General features: G+C 40.5%; 1 protein-coding gene across 1 annotated transcript in view; it reads left to right on the forward strand.

The window, feature by feature from the left end:
* ADGRF4 (adhesion G protein-coupled receptor F4) overlaps positions 1 to 15,048 on the forward strand; it is a 31,823-nt gene extending 16,775 nt beyond the window's left edge. The window contains exons 4-9 of the mRNA XM_081296180.1: positions 477 to 628; positions 2,613 to 2,846; positions 3,669 to 5,030; positions 5,944 to 5,985; positions 9,040 to 9,099; positions 12,782 to 15,048. Coding sequence (XP_081152306.1) covers positions 477 to 628; positions 2,613 to 2,846; positions 3,669 to 5,030; positions 5,944 to 5,985; positions 9,040 to 9,099; positions 12,782 to 12,949 — 2,018 coding nt within the window. The 3' untranslated portion in view covers positions 12,950 to 15,048. The remainder of the gene's footprint in view (positions 1 to 476; positions 629 to 2,612; positions 2,847 to 3,668; positions 5,031 to 5,943; positions 5,986 to 9,039; positions 9,100 to 12,781) is intronic.
* Positions 15,049 to 16,380: the final 1,332 nt, after the last annotated feature.

A 16,380-nucleotide genomic window follows, 5' to 3' on the forward strand; every position in this document is an offset into this window, starting at 1 on the left:
AGGTGGCTAAAAGGGATCTGTGAAAAACTCATTAATGATGTGACACACTATAAGTTCCTAGAACTGGAGGGCTTCTCTAGGAACATCAGGGACAGTGGATTCCAAATGAGCTGATCTGGAAAGCTTTAGCAATCTGAGGAGTTGCCCAGGGGTTTCTGTGGGCACAGGAGAGTGACCCAGTGGGCTAAGCTGTGGACTCTTCTGGCCCAATTTAACTCGGGCAATTCCACTTTTTTTTTTTCCATTTTTTATATATTGGAGTTCAGGATAAGATTCTATCAGACACGATAGGATTTTGTTGCTGAAATATGTGATGCCCACTGATTCATTTTAATCTTCTGCCATTTTACCAAGAAAAGATACCTGACATCCACCAGATTTATGTGCCTTTACTTCAGGGACACCTTGGTGATTGGCCCAGCATAACTTAGATCTCAGAGCTTTCGATCTGATATGGACATCTTCTGTTCTCCCAGGTGTATGTGATGATGTCTGTATGGACAATTCCCATTGCAGCCAACCTTGCCCTCCAGGCACTGAGGGAAATATGGGATTTTCATGCAGGAAAAACAAATGGTACAAAGTTACTGATACCTGCCGGACTCTTAATGCCCTCAACATCTTTGAGGTAATATCCTGTCTCTCATAACATGAATTCTTTTGTGGGCTCTCTGAAAAAAGTGGAACCTTGAATTACAATTCATATTGGACTTAAATTAGGGGAAAGACGAACATGAGGTGGGGTGGTAATAGGTTGTTTGTTAATACGTAAATACCTACATATCTCTATTCTCTTAATTTTGGGCATTTGTGTTTCAGTTCCTCATACCCTTTCTTGATATGAAGGAACCCAGTCATTTAGGTTAGAGCTACAATGGGTGTCACAATTGTCATAGAAAACTGCTCAGTTAGCTCTTTAACACCCTAAAGCTATGATTCACAAGGCATCCTTCACCCACTGGCAGCAGCCCTGGAAACTTTTTAGATATGTGGAATTTGGGCCCCACCTTGGCCTGCTAAATCAGAATCTATTGTCTATCAAGATCCACAGGTGATTTCTGTTGTCGTTCAAATGTGAGAAGCCAGCTGGCCTAAAGGGAATGACTTTGTCATCAAACGAACATTTTCATATATTCTTAAGTAATTCCATAGCTTTTTAATTAAAGTCTAATAAACTCAAGTCAAATGCTATTTCTTCTCCTTTGCTTCTTTTTCTCCTTTTCTGGCAGGAGCCAGTAAATCAGCTCCTGGTTCCTTCAGAGGAGTCTCTGCTTTAGCATTTCTTTTGTTTTAGGAACATTCCTTTTTTTTTGTTGTTGTTGTTGTGTTTGTGCACATCTCTAGGGAGTATTTAGTGGGTATTAGACCAAGAGTCTCTGATCAGACTTCAAGAGGCTGCCCAGTTCTAACATCTGGGGAGACTGAGCAAAGATGTATGTGCAGACCCACACACCATATGTCTTAATATTTCAATGTTTTAACTTAAAAATTGCTAAATAAGATATAACATGTCTGCTTCCATCCCAGATTCCATTCTATTCCTCAAAGGCAGTGCACTGCCAAGGTCATGCATCTAATACCCTGAAAACAGTGCCTCTTAACCTCTTACACCCCTAAGATGGTGGTGTCATCTAGCTTTGGGGAAGAAGCCCTTCCAGGCCCTAGAAGTAGACCTGGAGTGTTGAGTAGGGCATTTACATGTCTCTAGCAGGGCAAAGGGCCCTGCATTGGCATGTCTTCTATCTAGATCCACAGATTCCTCTTCCTGTGAAAGGGTAGGCTGGAAGTCCTTTCGAGCAAGGTCAGCAAACTTTTCTATAAAGGGCCACAGTGAATAATTTCAGTTTTGTGGGTCACATGTTCTCTGTTACTGCTATACAGCTCTTCCATTATAGTGTGAAAGCAGCCATAGACAATACTTAAGTGAATAAGCCAGTGGAGTTCCAATAAAGTTTTATTCACAAAAAAGAAAAAGCAAAAACCAAACAAACCAAAAAAAAAAAAAAAAAAAAGACAGTTACCTAGGGGCCATAGTTTACCATTTCTACCATAAAGCATGGGATCCAGAGCCTGAATCAATGGGAGATACTGTCTGTCACTGTTTTTAGACATTCTTGCATTCTTGTACCTCAGTGTCCTAATTGTTTTGTTCAATCTAGTTCAGTTATAGTCATGTCTCAGACTTTGGTTTTGGGAAATAGTAAAAATAAGCTTAAATTTCACTAAAAATCTAGTCTCTCTCTCTCTGTCTCGCTCTCTGTGTCTCTCCACACACACACACACACACACACACACACACACACACAGATGCACACATAGTATGCATACACAGAGGCTGTCCAAAATCTAATGTGAAAGATGACAGTTGCTGTTTTGAAGGAGGGGTTAAGGAGTAGGACATTGGTTTTTTTTTTTTTGTTGTTTTTTTTTTGTTCATTTACCTTGGTATTGATCAAGTTATTCTACCCCAAATGTGACTTTGAAATGGAAAACAGAAAATCATTATGCAATTCACAATTGTACAATAAGCCTGGTAAATTTTGGTAAAAGTACTCTTACTCTTAACATAAACATGACATATTAAAAATTTCTTTGTTTTGGCTGTATCTTAGGAGGACTCATATTTAGCTAAACCAGTTGGAGAAACCATAAAAATAAATGAATATGCTGGAAAATCTGAGACCATAACAGATATGTTGATGCAAAAGTGTCCAAAAGATTTGTCTTGTGTGATTAAAAACATTAAGCAGTCTCCCCGGATACCAGGAAACATCGCTGTCATTGTACAGCTCTTACACAACATTTCAACAGCTCTGCTGACAGATGTTGATGAGGCAAAGATGAAGGTGAGTAGCCTTGGATATTTAGTAGAGCACTGTCTACATGGAAAAGGAATTTAGGTTACTTGAAGTATTTTCTGAGCTTCCTGGAGGCTGAAGACTCTTCCACCTCAGTATTTCCAGTGTCTAGCACAGCAAGTGCTCAGTAAACTCTCAATGAAGACAGAAAGAATGAATAACTTGTTGAATTAACAAACATTTATAGACTGCACTTACTTGGGACTGTGGTGGACACTGGAGTCTGCTTTTCCAATTTTGGCTGCTGTAAACCTCTAAGAATCATTCTAGCTTTGGCAGAGAGAAACATCTTTCTTACTTTTATTTGTGAGTTAGAGCTGGTTACTAAAACAGAAAATAATGGAATGCCAAGAAAATAGCCATATTCTCTGCAGAAACGTTGAAATGGAACTGGATCTGTTTCTTTTGTTCAAAAAGCAAAGGATAGTTAAAAAGTAGCTTCAGCCTCTTGGGTCAGTTTCCCATTTACTATGTTCCTGCATAGGATTCTGCAACAGTTGGAATTTAACAGATGTTTTTAATCACATGATGGGTACTTGACAGGTTAAGCAAATTGTAGTTTTGCAAACTGTAATTTTTGTGAAGTGGAATTGATGATAGAAATGAGCAGATTGCCTGGGGATCTTGTTCTGATGCTGATTCTGATTCATTAAGTCTGGGGTAGGATCTGGGGTAGGAGTCTCTGCCTTTAAGAAGTTCTGAGGGGATGCCTGTGCTGCTGGTCGGAGGACCACACTTTGTAAAAGTGAATCTTGAATGCATTGGCTGTTTGAGAGTGGCTCAGTACTAATACCAGTTCTTCACTGGCAGAGTTACAGCACCATGGCCAACCACATTCTTAACAGCAAAAGCATTTCAAACTGGACCTTCATTCCTGAGAGAAACAGCAGCTGTGTTCTGCTTCACTCAGTCAATTCCTTTGCAAGAAAGCTTTTTGTAAGTAAACATCCCATTGACATATCAGATGTCTTCATTCATACCATGGGCACCACCATTTCTGAAGACAACACAGGAAAGAATTTCACTTTTTCCATGAAAGTTAATGACACTGGCAATGAAGTTACCGGAAGGGTGTTGATTAGTCAAGAAGAACTTCAGAAGGTGCCTTCCCCTTCTCAGATCATCAGCATTGCATTTCCAACTCTTGGGGCCATCTTGGAAGCCAGTCTTTTGGAAAGTGTCACTGCAAATGGGCTTGTTCTGTCTGTCATTTTGCCCAAGGAACTTAAAAGAATCTCACTGATTTTTGAAAAGATCAGCAAGTCAGAGGAAAGGAAGACACAGTGTGTTGGCTGGCACTCCCTGGAGAGCAGATGGGACAAGCAGGCCTGTAAAGTGATTCAAGAAAACTCCCAGCAAGCTGTTTGCAAATGTTGGCCAAGCAAGTTGTTTACCTCTTTCTCAATTCTTATGTCACCTCAGACCTTGGAGAGCCCAACTCTGATTTATATCACATACATAGGCCTCGGCATTTCGATTCTCAGCCTGATCCTTTGCTTGTCCATCGAGGCCTTGGTGTGGGGTCAAGTGACGAAGACCGAGATCTCATACTTACGCCACCTGTGTATCGCTAACATTGCGGCCACCTTACTGATGGCTGATGTGTGGTTCATTGTGGCTTCCTTTCTCAGTGGTTCAATGATACACCACAATGGGTGTGTAGCAGCAACATTTTTTGTTCATTTCTTTTACCTTTCTGTGTTTTTCTGGATGCTTGCCAAGGCACTCCTCATCCTCTATGGAATTCTGGTTGTTTTCCATACACTGCCCAAGTCAGTCCTGGTGGCATCTCTCTTTTCAGTGGGCTATGGGTGCCCTTTGGTCATTGCTGTTATTACAGTTGCTGTCACGGAGCCTGGCAAAGGCTACCTACGGCCAGAGGCCTGCTGGCTTAACTGGGACACCACCAAAGCCCTCTTGGCCTTTGTGGTCCCAGCTCTGGCCATTGTGATAGTCAACCTGATCACGGTCACACTGGTCATCACTAAGACCCAGCGAGTTGCCATTGGCAGTTCCATGTTCCAGGAAGTGAGAGCCATTGTGAGAATCAGTAAGAACATCGCCATCCTCACACCACTGCTGGGTCTGACCTGGGGATTCGGAATAGCCACAGTCATTGATGACAGCTCCCTGGCCTTCCACGTTATCTTCTCCCTGCTCAACGCATTCCAGGTAAGTCCAGATGCTTCTGCTCAAGATTGAAGTGAGAGAATATGTGAAGAAGTTTTGTGATCAGGAGTTTGTGGCATCAGATTATACAAAAGACAATTAAATAGTATATCTGGAATAAGAAAATTAGCCTTTGTTCCAGAAAGGCCTGGATTTGAATGTTGACCCTCTTATTTACTAATAATGTTTATTAAGATCTTGGAATATTTACTTAACTTATTCCAATTTACTTAACTTATGCCAATCTGTGGTGAAAAAAGTAAGAAACTCAAATGGACTAAAATTGCAAAGGAACAACCTGTTTTTCGTTTTATGGGATCCTCCTCTTGTATGGATGGTAGGAGATTGAAGAACCAATCAATTCCCTCTATTTTATCTTCTTTGGAGCAGCTGAAATATGGTTAGAAAGTAAATCTATTTTATGATTTATTAATTTTTCTGAGTATGCATATATTTGTTTTTTCTTTGCAAAGTTTTGTAATATTCTTTGCTGTGGATGGGAGAAGGAGGTTGAGTGTGTCCTGGGAAGCTAAGCACATTTCTTTTTGCTCTTTGTTGTGGAAGTTTCTTTCATTACTTATTGTTCAGGGACTGCAAGGCTGCTGTCAATTGCCTCACTTTTTCTTGGAACATTATATTCCAATAAGAGGAATAGCTTCTGCAAAATGCTAAACACTTTTATTTTGCTCACCTTAAAAAAAATCCTTCAACTATTCCTGTATGAAGCAGGGACCTTGTTCTGTTTGGTTTGCTGAGGTTTCACAGTGTCATAAAATAGGAAATTAGGATCTTAAAATAGGAAATTAAAAGATTGAATATATTGCTTTCTTTTTACCCAAATAGTGGCGGAATGATAAATACTAGTATTTATTATCATTTTGTAAATGGCTTCTCCTCCCTTTTTTATCTTTCACAGGGCTTCTTCATCCTGGTGTTTGGAACAATACTGGACCCGAAGGTACTGTATATAAATTCTTTTTTTTCTTTCTTGTGTTACCAGTACTTGGCCCTGAGATGCTCACTTGTAAAGGCCACTGAGAGTCTTTCACCTGAGTCATGTGTAGAGTCACATGAGTAGAGCACCACTGTTCCTTATAACAAAAGTGACATCTACCACCTTTTGAGCTCTTGAGAGGATAAGTATTTTATGCACATTAGTTCTAATACTTAAAGCCATCGTGGGTATTACCATTTTCAATTTTACAGATGGGGAAACAGAGTGATTAAGTAGCTTGTTCAGAACTCTGCACAAACCCACCATGACCCACTGATTCAGAAAAGGGGTTTGTTCCATCTCACGGTGCCATCTTTGGGAGGATTTCTCCTTGGCTTGGAGGTTCCATTGCAGGAATTGTCTCCAATGCACAGGACAGAGCTGTTCCAAGAGGGATACCATTGTTCCTGCCCTTTGGCTTGGCACAGATAGCAAAACTCAATAGGCCAATGTTACACAGTGGATGCTTAAACTAGAGTTGCTACTACTGCTGTGTGGGGGATTACCTCCAACCCAGCCTGTTGGGGCTCAGAGGTACCTGGTTTTTTGCATTGAGGGGGCTGATGATCTGAACTCAGGTCGTGTGACTGTACCTTAGCTGCAGAATTGGTTTGGAGGAGTAAGTTCCTGATTTTTACCTTGAAGAGCAGTGGACTAAAGGAAGGGAATTCTTTAAACACAGATGAGTGTTGATTGTTGTAAGTGGTGAGAACAAATAAAAATTAAACAAATAAAACCTCAGATGTTTACTGAGGCTTCTGAGATTGTCCCCCTTCCCCCCCCCCCTTATATTGTGCTGCCTCTTGGAATAGCAAACAACCCTCTCAGATATAGATACAAACACCTTCTACCAATTAAAAAAATTAATTTATAAAGTCAAAAGGGACAATACAAGGTTAGATATGCGCCCCCCCCCAAAAAAAAACACACACACACACATACACAACAAAACAAAAGCAAAACATCTTCACTGAAAAGTTGTGGCTTTTTAAAAAGTATGGATACTAATTCTATTATTAGGTTGATATCAAAGGCTTATGAAAGAAGACTTTCACAATTGTCCTTTCAGCATTTTTTTAAGGTTATCATATCAACCTGGTAAAAATTATTGAGAGGTGAAAGCATATTAGTCTTGATATTTCTATGTACCTAATAGTTCCTAACTTAACAAAGTTCCGATTTATGAAATTTTCACTTTATGATGGTGCAAAAGTGATATGCATTCAGTAGAAACTTTATTTCAAATTTTGAATTCTGATCTTTTCCTGGGCTGGAAATGTGTAGTGTGATACTCTCTCACCAGGCTGGGTGTTGGCAAGTCCCAGTCAGCCAGGTGTTGCAATGGTAAACAACTGATACTCCACTGTGTTGCTAAGCTATGATGTTCGGTAGGCTAAATGGATTAAGTTTAACTTATGATATTCGACTTACAATGGGTTTGGTTATGTGGTGTCTCCCCAAAGCTACTGTGTTAATGCAAGAATATTCAAATGTAAAATGATTGGATTGTAATTTAGTTTGAATCCCAGGAAGTAGGCATGGCTGGAGGAGGTGGGTTCCTGGTTGTTCTTTCTCGTGGCCCCCTTTGCTTTCTGACCCCACCAGAAACTGAGCAGATTTTCTCCAAGGGTCCATGATGCATTGTCTCAACTTTGATGCAAATCAGTGGATTCTGCTCACCTTAGACGAACCTTTGGAACAGTGAGCTGCAAATAAACTTTTCCTCTCCTAAGTTGTTCTTGTTGGTCACACTGACACAGAACTGACTGAAACAGGTTTATGGGGTTGCAGTCCCATTGTCATTCAAGGAGCTTCTGTACTAGCTGTGTGCAATTGGGGAGTTCTTAATGCTTATGAATCCCAGGTTCCTCAAAAGGTAAACACTCGAAAGCATTACAGGAGCCTACACGATTGATGGAAGAAAACTGTAATTTCTAGTCATCTCCAAAAACAAGTAGTAGTCAGTCAAAAACAGTGAGCATGTATGCCTAAATGTGCTTACTATTAATTTTTAAAGTATGAATTGTGTACCTTATAAAAGTATATAATTATGCAACACAGAGTTGAAAAAGAATGGCAACAAAAATTGTAAGTAGGAGCTCTAATATATCTCCACAAATCCCAGTGGATCACTTGGTGCCCTGGCCCCTGACCCCTCACTGGACCTTGGGAGTGACAAAGAAAACTGCATTTTCAGGGAAGGGTGAAGTCACCCTGAACTGGAGGGCTTTGGCATATGTTAATTGTGAAGACAGAACTTATACAAGGCCTTGGAATGTGAGTAACATTTTCACAGCAGAAGGAAAGTCAGAGGAAATAAGAAGAGGTACGCTATTCAACAGGAGAGGAAAAAATGATCTGGAGTCAGGGGATGTGAATTCAAGTCCTGGTTGTTTCTCTTAGTAGCCAGAAGATTTTAGATGTCAATCTTGGAGCCTTAATTTCCTCAGTTGTAGAATGGGGATAATAATATTTCTCCTGCAGGGTTTTTGTTTGTTTGTTTTTTCGGTGGGGGGTAAAACAATATGACAACTGTGAAAAGCACTTTAAAGTTATAAAACCAAATGTAATTGTTACTTAATATTCTTATTTACTTGATTCCATGGACTGTAGCTATGTTGTATAGTACTTTGTTTTTTCATCTAGAAATGGATGGAATCATTGACAAATTGTGGAAGTGATTAACTATTTAAATGTTCCAAAAATAAAATAAAGTACAATAAATAAATTAAAGCCTTATGTTTGAAATCCTCAAGCTTGTGGCCAACTTTACTTCTTAGCCATTAGGTCCAGGCTTAAGTTCCTGAATATGAATCTCCTAAGCCAGTTCTACCCCCCTGTCTCCCCCAAGGTCCCAATTCCTTCCCAGACCATTCCACCAGGTTACTGATCCCTCTGTGTTCTACCAATAGGGACCCAGCTGGTAACATTCCCTTGTCACAGTATTTGCCAGGTTCAGGTACATGTATTAACTTCATATAACCTTTTAATTCTTAACTCCTTTTGTTAAATATCCAGATAAGAGAAGCCTTAAAGGGTCGAGTGAACTCTGTGAAATGGATCGCCAGAATATCAGAGGTAAAGCTCTCCTGTGCATTTTTTGCATTGCTAAACCAGCAAGATAACAGTGCAGAACTAGCACCTCAACACTCTGTAATTGTTTTTTCCCCAAGTGAGTGCCTGTTTGAGCTGTTCATATTCTTTCTGAGTACAAGATTTACAGAGAAATAAAATCTTGAAATCCAGAGAAATTAAAGTAGGCCTAAATGCACTTAGAGGTGAGTAACAAGGTGGCAGGTTTGGAGATGTAAGAGAGCACAGGATGAAAGAGAGAAATGAGGGGAGCTGAGAAGTCTGATCCCACCAGACTGATGGTTCTCTGCTGATCAGTTGCATGACATCCACAGTGTGAAAATTTCAGGGAGTCATATTCTGATCCCACACAAAGAACTTCTTGAGAGCTTGGTTTTCAAGATGGGCCAGTTGCCATGATAACTGGAGTTAAGTAGGCTGGGGCTCAGTTCAAGGAGGTTGCAGAGAAGCTTCAGTCATTATTATCTAATAGGATAGACCATAACATGCCCTTTAACATATATTCTATTCTTATGACTTAGAAACCATTTATTGTTAAGCAAACTTGTTCTGAGTGAGAGAAAATCTGGAACTTTCTAGATGGCAGCAAAAAGGGATTCGAGGTTAACCTAAGACATAGACCAGCAACAAGAGAGGAGGTGATCTAGAGTTTTCCAGGCCACATCTGAAAGGACCAACACCGCCCGTCAAGAGCTGGTGCTACAGAAGATAGGCACATGGTGGGTGACAGGTCATTCTGGGACTGTGTACCTGTGGCCCTGAGTAGCACTATTATCACCTTTCCCTATGTCCCTTGCCTTCCCATTCTTTTTTCTTTGACTTCTTTTGTCTCCTTCTTATCTTCTCTCCTTTTTCTTCCTTTTCTTTACTTATTGCATTTACCCTTACTTTTACCTAAGCTTTGATCTTGTTCTTAGTCCTTGGTTTCTACACCTGGGAGATGACTGACTTCTCTATATTCCTTCCAGCTAAAGACAGAAAAAAAAAAACAAGCAAATTTACTGAGTATTGACACTAATAATTATTTAAAGCAGTCGCTTTCAACCTCAGCCACACATGAGAATCAACTGGGAAGATTTTTAAAAAATGGGGTTACTGGGTCATACTCCTGGATGGGTCTGCAGTATACCTTGGGTTTGGGGAGTTTTGACAGCTTCCCAGGTGATTCTAATGTATAGTCAAGGCTGAGATGCATTCACCAAAAGCCTTCTGAAAGGATCTAAAAATAAAATAAAGTACAATAAATAAAATAAAGTACAATAAATAAAGAAGCATACCCTTCTGTCACCTGTCCTCGGTCACAGCGCTCTCGGGGCACTGTCTTGATCTCTTCCAGGTTAGCACTACTCTTTTTTAAAAAATGTGCTTTCAGTATTGGTCCATTCAGGCCACCAAAGGGAAAGTCTACCTTTCTGTGACAAAGAAAAAGTGTCATCTTGCCCATTTCTCTTTGGTTTTTAAATGAATAAGTCCAAACAATACTCAGTACTTTATTGTGAATTGTCTATAGGCTGTCAGTGGTTTTCAATGCTAGCTGCACATTAGAAGCATCAAGGGAACTTTAAAAAAAATACCATAGTCCAGGCCTCACTGAAGAAAAATTACATCAGAAACTTGGGTTTTAGGGCCTAAGCATGTCTTTAAACTGCAGTAATTCTAATGCACGGCTGGGGTTAGGATTCATGGGTCTAAGTACTAGGTACCTTTGGCTCACTTCTTGAAATCCTTCCTGCATTCTTCTCACTAGCTTATTAGCTTTATCAACCTGCTCAGAAGATGGAAGTAGGCATGGTCTATCATCTGTTCTCCTCTCCAGCTTTGTCAGCCCCTGATTCGTAGGTAGCAATCTTCTACATCCAGGTTTAACTCACCCTGAGTAGTACTTGCCTGGACAGGGTCAGTCCCAATACCCTACACCCAGGATAATAAATGCTCGTCTGTGATTATATTACATCTAATATCAGGAATTAGCCTATGGTAATGGGATAGTAAATCTACTAGTGTATTAGTGTGTTACTTCTCTTAGGCAACATATATCTAAAACATAACTAAAAGATATATTTTCAATACATGTACATCTGAAGGGAATGACTTTAATGTTGAGGATTTCAGCAGATCAGATGAGAAGGGGTGCTTGGGGTCCGAGAACCGTTCTACACCATCCTCTCTGTGTTCCTCCCTTCCCAGGACCCCAAATAGGGACTCTTTCAAGAGAGGCATCCAGGCAGGCCTGGCAGGAGAGGAGGAGGAGGACCTTTCACACCAGCCTGTTCCTATGTTGTTAGTGGTTCTAATATAAAGAGGAGAAAGGGTGAAGTTAAAAGATAAAATAAATCTCTGCTTTAAATCCTCGTGTGCTTTAAATTACTGTGATAATTGCAAACAAACTAATAATAATAAGCACAATTATACTTTGTCTTTCATAGGACCTTTCTTCTGAATTCTCTTGTCAACCCACCAAAGGGCCAAGCTAACAAACTACATGCATTCCTAACTCAGGAGGTGAGTGAGTGCAAAGCAAAAGGGTCTCCACTCATGTGCTGTACGTGTGGCACTTCTTTCAAAAATGATAATTCGATTGTAATTAGAAATGATTTTTTCTTGATTGAAAGGATTCTTTCATACAATCTATTGTCACTTTGGTATAGTTAGAAATTCATTCACATTTCCAGTTCTTGAGCTACTGAAATTTTTGCCATCCTTGCAAAACCATCAGGCATGTCTGAGAAGGCTTGTGAATTAGAGCACTGAGCACAGGTGCCCGCTCTGCTTAACTGCTCCCTCTCTTCCATCTGTCCCCTAGTTTCCCATTCTAGGACATCATAAATTATATAAGCAATATCCCCAAATTTCCCACTGTCACCTCTCTCTTTTTTCTCATCTTAAAAGATCAAGAAATTATGATGGAACATATTTGGGAGAGGCCCTAGGAGTAATGTAAAAGGTAGTGTCTGAAAAATGGACATTTGAGGTAGTGTCTGAAAAATGGACAGAAAAATGTATATAGAGAGAGTTAGAGAAGGGAGCTACAGGGGGGAAACAAGCTCAGAGACATCTAGACAGAGGGACATGGTGGCTCAGAGTTGAAGACAGCATTCTCCATACATGGACATGTGTAGGTACACTGTCCCAATCCTGTGGCCTGATGTCCCTCTAGATCTAGAAAGGGAAAAGCAGAGAGGGAGACAGACACAGGATTCACAGAGACAGGGAGATGCAACACAGAGAGGCTGAGTGGTGCATAGGGACACTCAGACACACGGAATTAGGTAGAGGGAATGACTACACAGATGCACACAGAGTGACAGAAACAGAAATGAAGGCAGACCAATTCAGGCCTGCAGAGGGAGCCTCCTACCCCTTACTCCAGGCTCCAGCAGCCTTTGGGCCTTGGGCAATGCCCAGGGCCTAGTGCAGGGAAAAGGAAGGGTCTTTCCTAAGAGAAGTTTGGTTTGGAACACAACACTTGTAGGCAATAGAACAAGTTTGTTCTCTGGATTCTGGAATGGCCTCAAGAGAAGAGACTCTCCATCTGCCAAGAGGGCTCTACCCAAAGGTTCAAGAAAGAGTGAGCTTTATAATGCAATTGTTGTGAATAGCCTTTGGGTTTTGCTACATGTACGTTAAAGCTGTGATTTTCTGTTAATGACAAGGTTGTTCATTCCAGGAATGGCAGAGCCCAAAGAAGAAATGTGCTTATTCCTGTCTTCTTGCCACCAGAGAGAATGAAGGAAACCTCACGCCGTGGAGATGTCAGAGGAGGGCACGAACTGTGCAGAGGCTGGAAGTCCTTCTTCTGAGTTGTTCTGTGCTACTGAATACGTCTTGCCCATGAATCATATATATACAGATGTGACTCCTTTGGTCATAAGCCAAGTGAAAATCGTAGAGTTTGAATAAGAAAGAAAAAACAAAACAAAACAAAACCCTATTTCAAGTCAAGGAGGCAGAAGCCTGGAGTTGTGAGCACAGCTAATCAAAGGTTGAGCCAGAGGCAGAAGCCCAAATCTGTGGACTCCCAGTTCTTGACTTTCTCTCCAAGATCAGGTAGCCACTGAAGGGCTTTCTGTTTATACTTTCTGTCACCAACACTGTATATTTGAAGCCTGTGATGGGGAAAGGGAATATCATATTTCAAGGTCAAAGCTGCTCATTTTCTTAACTTTGTATGTAAACAAATTTAACCTTCAAACCAGGTGTTGCTTGATAGAGAACAATGTTATAGGTAGAAGCCCCTTTACAGAGTAAGTGCATTGCCAGCTGCCACAGGAGAAAACCACGGAACAGTGGATGATCCCAATTATCTCACCAAGAAGCCAGTGTTATTGATGTTCCAGTAGAAATGGGAATGTGAGGCTCGCTTTGTGCACGAGTAGTGTCTCTTTCTTTCTGTTTTTTTTTTTTCTCCAAGGAATCTTCCTCTAAGTGAGAAGTTTGAGAAGGCAAAGGAATAATAAAGAGATTCATCAGAAGGTAGAAAAAATGCATCAACCTGGAGAAAGAATGATCTTACAAGAGGCATTGCTTATATTGGGACAACAATAGCATTCTTCTCAAATGGAGTCAGAAAGTGGTTTGAATTTGTCTTTTAGCAATAGACCTGGAGAGACTCCTTAAGAGAAGGAGGTGAGATAGGCATAGTCCTGGTTTTTCTCAGTGCACAGAAATTAGGCATCAAGAAATGCCACTTATCCAGAGTCAATATATTGAGGCAAAGATGGAATCTTATAAAGCCAAGTAGTTAGATGACTGTAAATCTGGACAGACTTTAGAAAAGGCTAAATCTTATTGCCTCATTTTACAGCTGAGGATTCTGAGTACAGGGACAAAAGGAGGGATTAGCCTGTTGTTTGTATCATGCATTAAGCAGTCACAGCTGGTATGAAAACACTACAGTATACTCACTTCTGGAGATAGGATATTGGGAAAAATACCCCACCATGCTCATCATTAAACCAAGAAAGGCCCGTGGATGGTACAAGAAACTACAGAATTATTTTGGGACTCTGTGAAGAAGTTGTGCTCATTCTTCTGCAGCCCCAAACTACTCTGTACCATCTTAGAAAATGTCGAGGAACTGCATGGGATAGGTTGGCTCCTGATGACCTTGACAGGGATACATGCAGTATCCTGCTTACACCTCACAAAGGGGATGACTTGGTCAGGTGGACCAAGGAGAAATTGGTGCTAACACTGCCTAAGGCAGACTCATGGGTAGAGTACTTTATGGCCATCCTTGGGAAAGTTATTTACATTCCTTAGACTACTTTTCTGTAAATTGAAGATAATAAAACCTACCTCAGAGGATTACTGTAAAGATTAAATGTACAAATACAGGTATTTAGAATAGTACTTGGCAAATATTAATTGCTCATTAAATGTTAAGTTTTTAAAAGAGTACTTGTGAAAATGTGTACACATACAAACACACATAACACAAAAAATGTATAGCTCTGCTCTTTGCATGAGTTTGGATGTAGATATGCCTACAGGAACTAGTTGACTGACTGTTAAATAAAAGAGTCAAGCATTCAATTTGGTCTGTTCAATGTTAGGGTTATCAGTCAACAAAATCTGCTGAGTTTACTACCATAGAATGAGCCTTTTATCCAATGCTACTCTGGTAATGATACATGGTTCCCTGCCTTGGAAACAAGAGTGTGTGGCACAGGGCTCTAAGCCCTGTTTTTATCTAAGCTTAGCTTCACTTTCTTTTTTTCGGAGAAGTATTCCCTGATTGGTCTAACCAGAAATGCTGATCCTCCTTCCTTAATGTTTTATGTGATTTATAACCTATCCCCTTCACTTTACATCGGTATATATTGTGTTATATTGTTTACTTTGAGTCCTTTATGTGCATAAATTTTCTTTCCCAGATAAGACTGTAAAACCTTGTTGCTCACTGTGTTACCTACTTTCACATGCTTATAGAGCAGAGCAAGGTGCTTTGTATATAGAATGTGTTCACTAAATATGTAAAGTCCTTTGGTTACACAACCTCTTGATACTGGTTTTTCCTAATCCCAAATGACCTAGTATTTAACTAGTGACCTAAATAAATCTGACCCATTTCAACAAACATTGCCTCCTTGACTATCATTACTGTAAAATGTGTAATAGAGTTTCCTCTTATTTATTTCTCTATTGTCCATACCTTCCTCTGGTAACATCTAAAGGCAGGTTTGCATCAGATCTTTGAGGGAAGGAAGGCCTATAAATAGAAGACCCCAGAATTACTATGTATGAAATTATTTGGTAGTGAGAAGAACAATTCAAAGTAGCTACACAGCCTGAGTCAAATCAAGTAAAGTTTCCCACAAGTGCAGACTATGTGGACTATGTATTCTAGGTCTGAGTTACCTACAGCCAGGTGGAGGCTCAATAAGAACTACCGTTCCTCATCATCAAATAAATAAATAAATTCCTCTGGTGTCAAGCTAGAGATTAGATTATGATTTTCTGATGTAATTATCTAAAAGTCACCCCCTTTGTGAGATGTGCAGGACATTGCATGTGTCATCGCCAAGGTTCATCAGGAGTTAACCTATTCTGTGCAGTTCCTCAACGCTTCCCAAGACAGCACAGAGTAAGTTTCTGGCTATAGAAAATTCAGCCAGTTTTCTCCAAGTTCAACATCAGTATAGGCAGAAAAGCAATAAAAACCTTTTAAAATCATCAGCGATAGTGGTGCAACCTTGCATATTATCACTCTCCTACTCACACCAGTGTAGTAGGTGGAACACAGAGTCTCATGTCATCATCTGAGATAAAGATGAGGAATGGCAGGACAAACAGGTGACTCACTTTAATGGATCTGCTTCAGACAAGAGAAACCTGTAATTTCTCTCAGGTGTGCTTGACGGACCCACTGTGGAGTGAATCACACACTTACACAAGCCTTGAAGCTGTGGGCAGCTATACTGTTGTCAGATTGGCTTCTTACAATAGGCGGCTGGTTCTCACCAGGGCCTCCTGGACTTCCCTTCCAAAAGATGAAAAAGATGGGCCATGGCCACTGAAGGAAGACTGTGGGGGGCACCAGTGTGGGCACACGTGATGCCGGGGCATGATGGTGGGAACTCAGTGCCAACCTGCCAGCTGGGTGATTCTCCACCTCCCGGCTGCTAGATCTACTTCCTGGATTCCGTGAGTACCTGTCCCAAGCCCACACCTCTTTACTCCTGAAGAAATGTTTTTGAATATGTTCCAGCATGGGAGAAATGTGTGATTTATGATGGTATTTTCTGGAATGCTTGATTCTGCAGG

Source organism: Spermophilus citellus (genome assembly GCF_964194105.1).
Source record: "Spermophilus citellus genome assembly, chromosome: 5".
Classification (NCBI taxonomy): domain Eukaryota; kingdom Metazoa; phylum Chordata; class Mammalia; order Rodentia; family Sciuridae; genus Spermophilus; species Spermophilus citellus.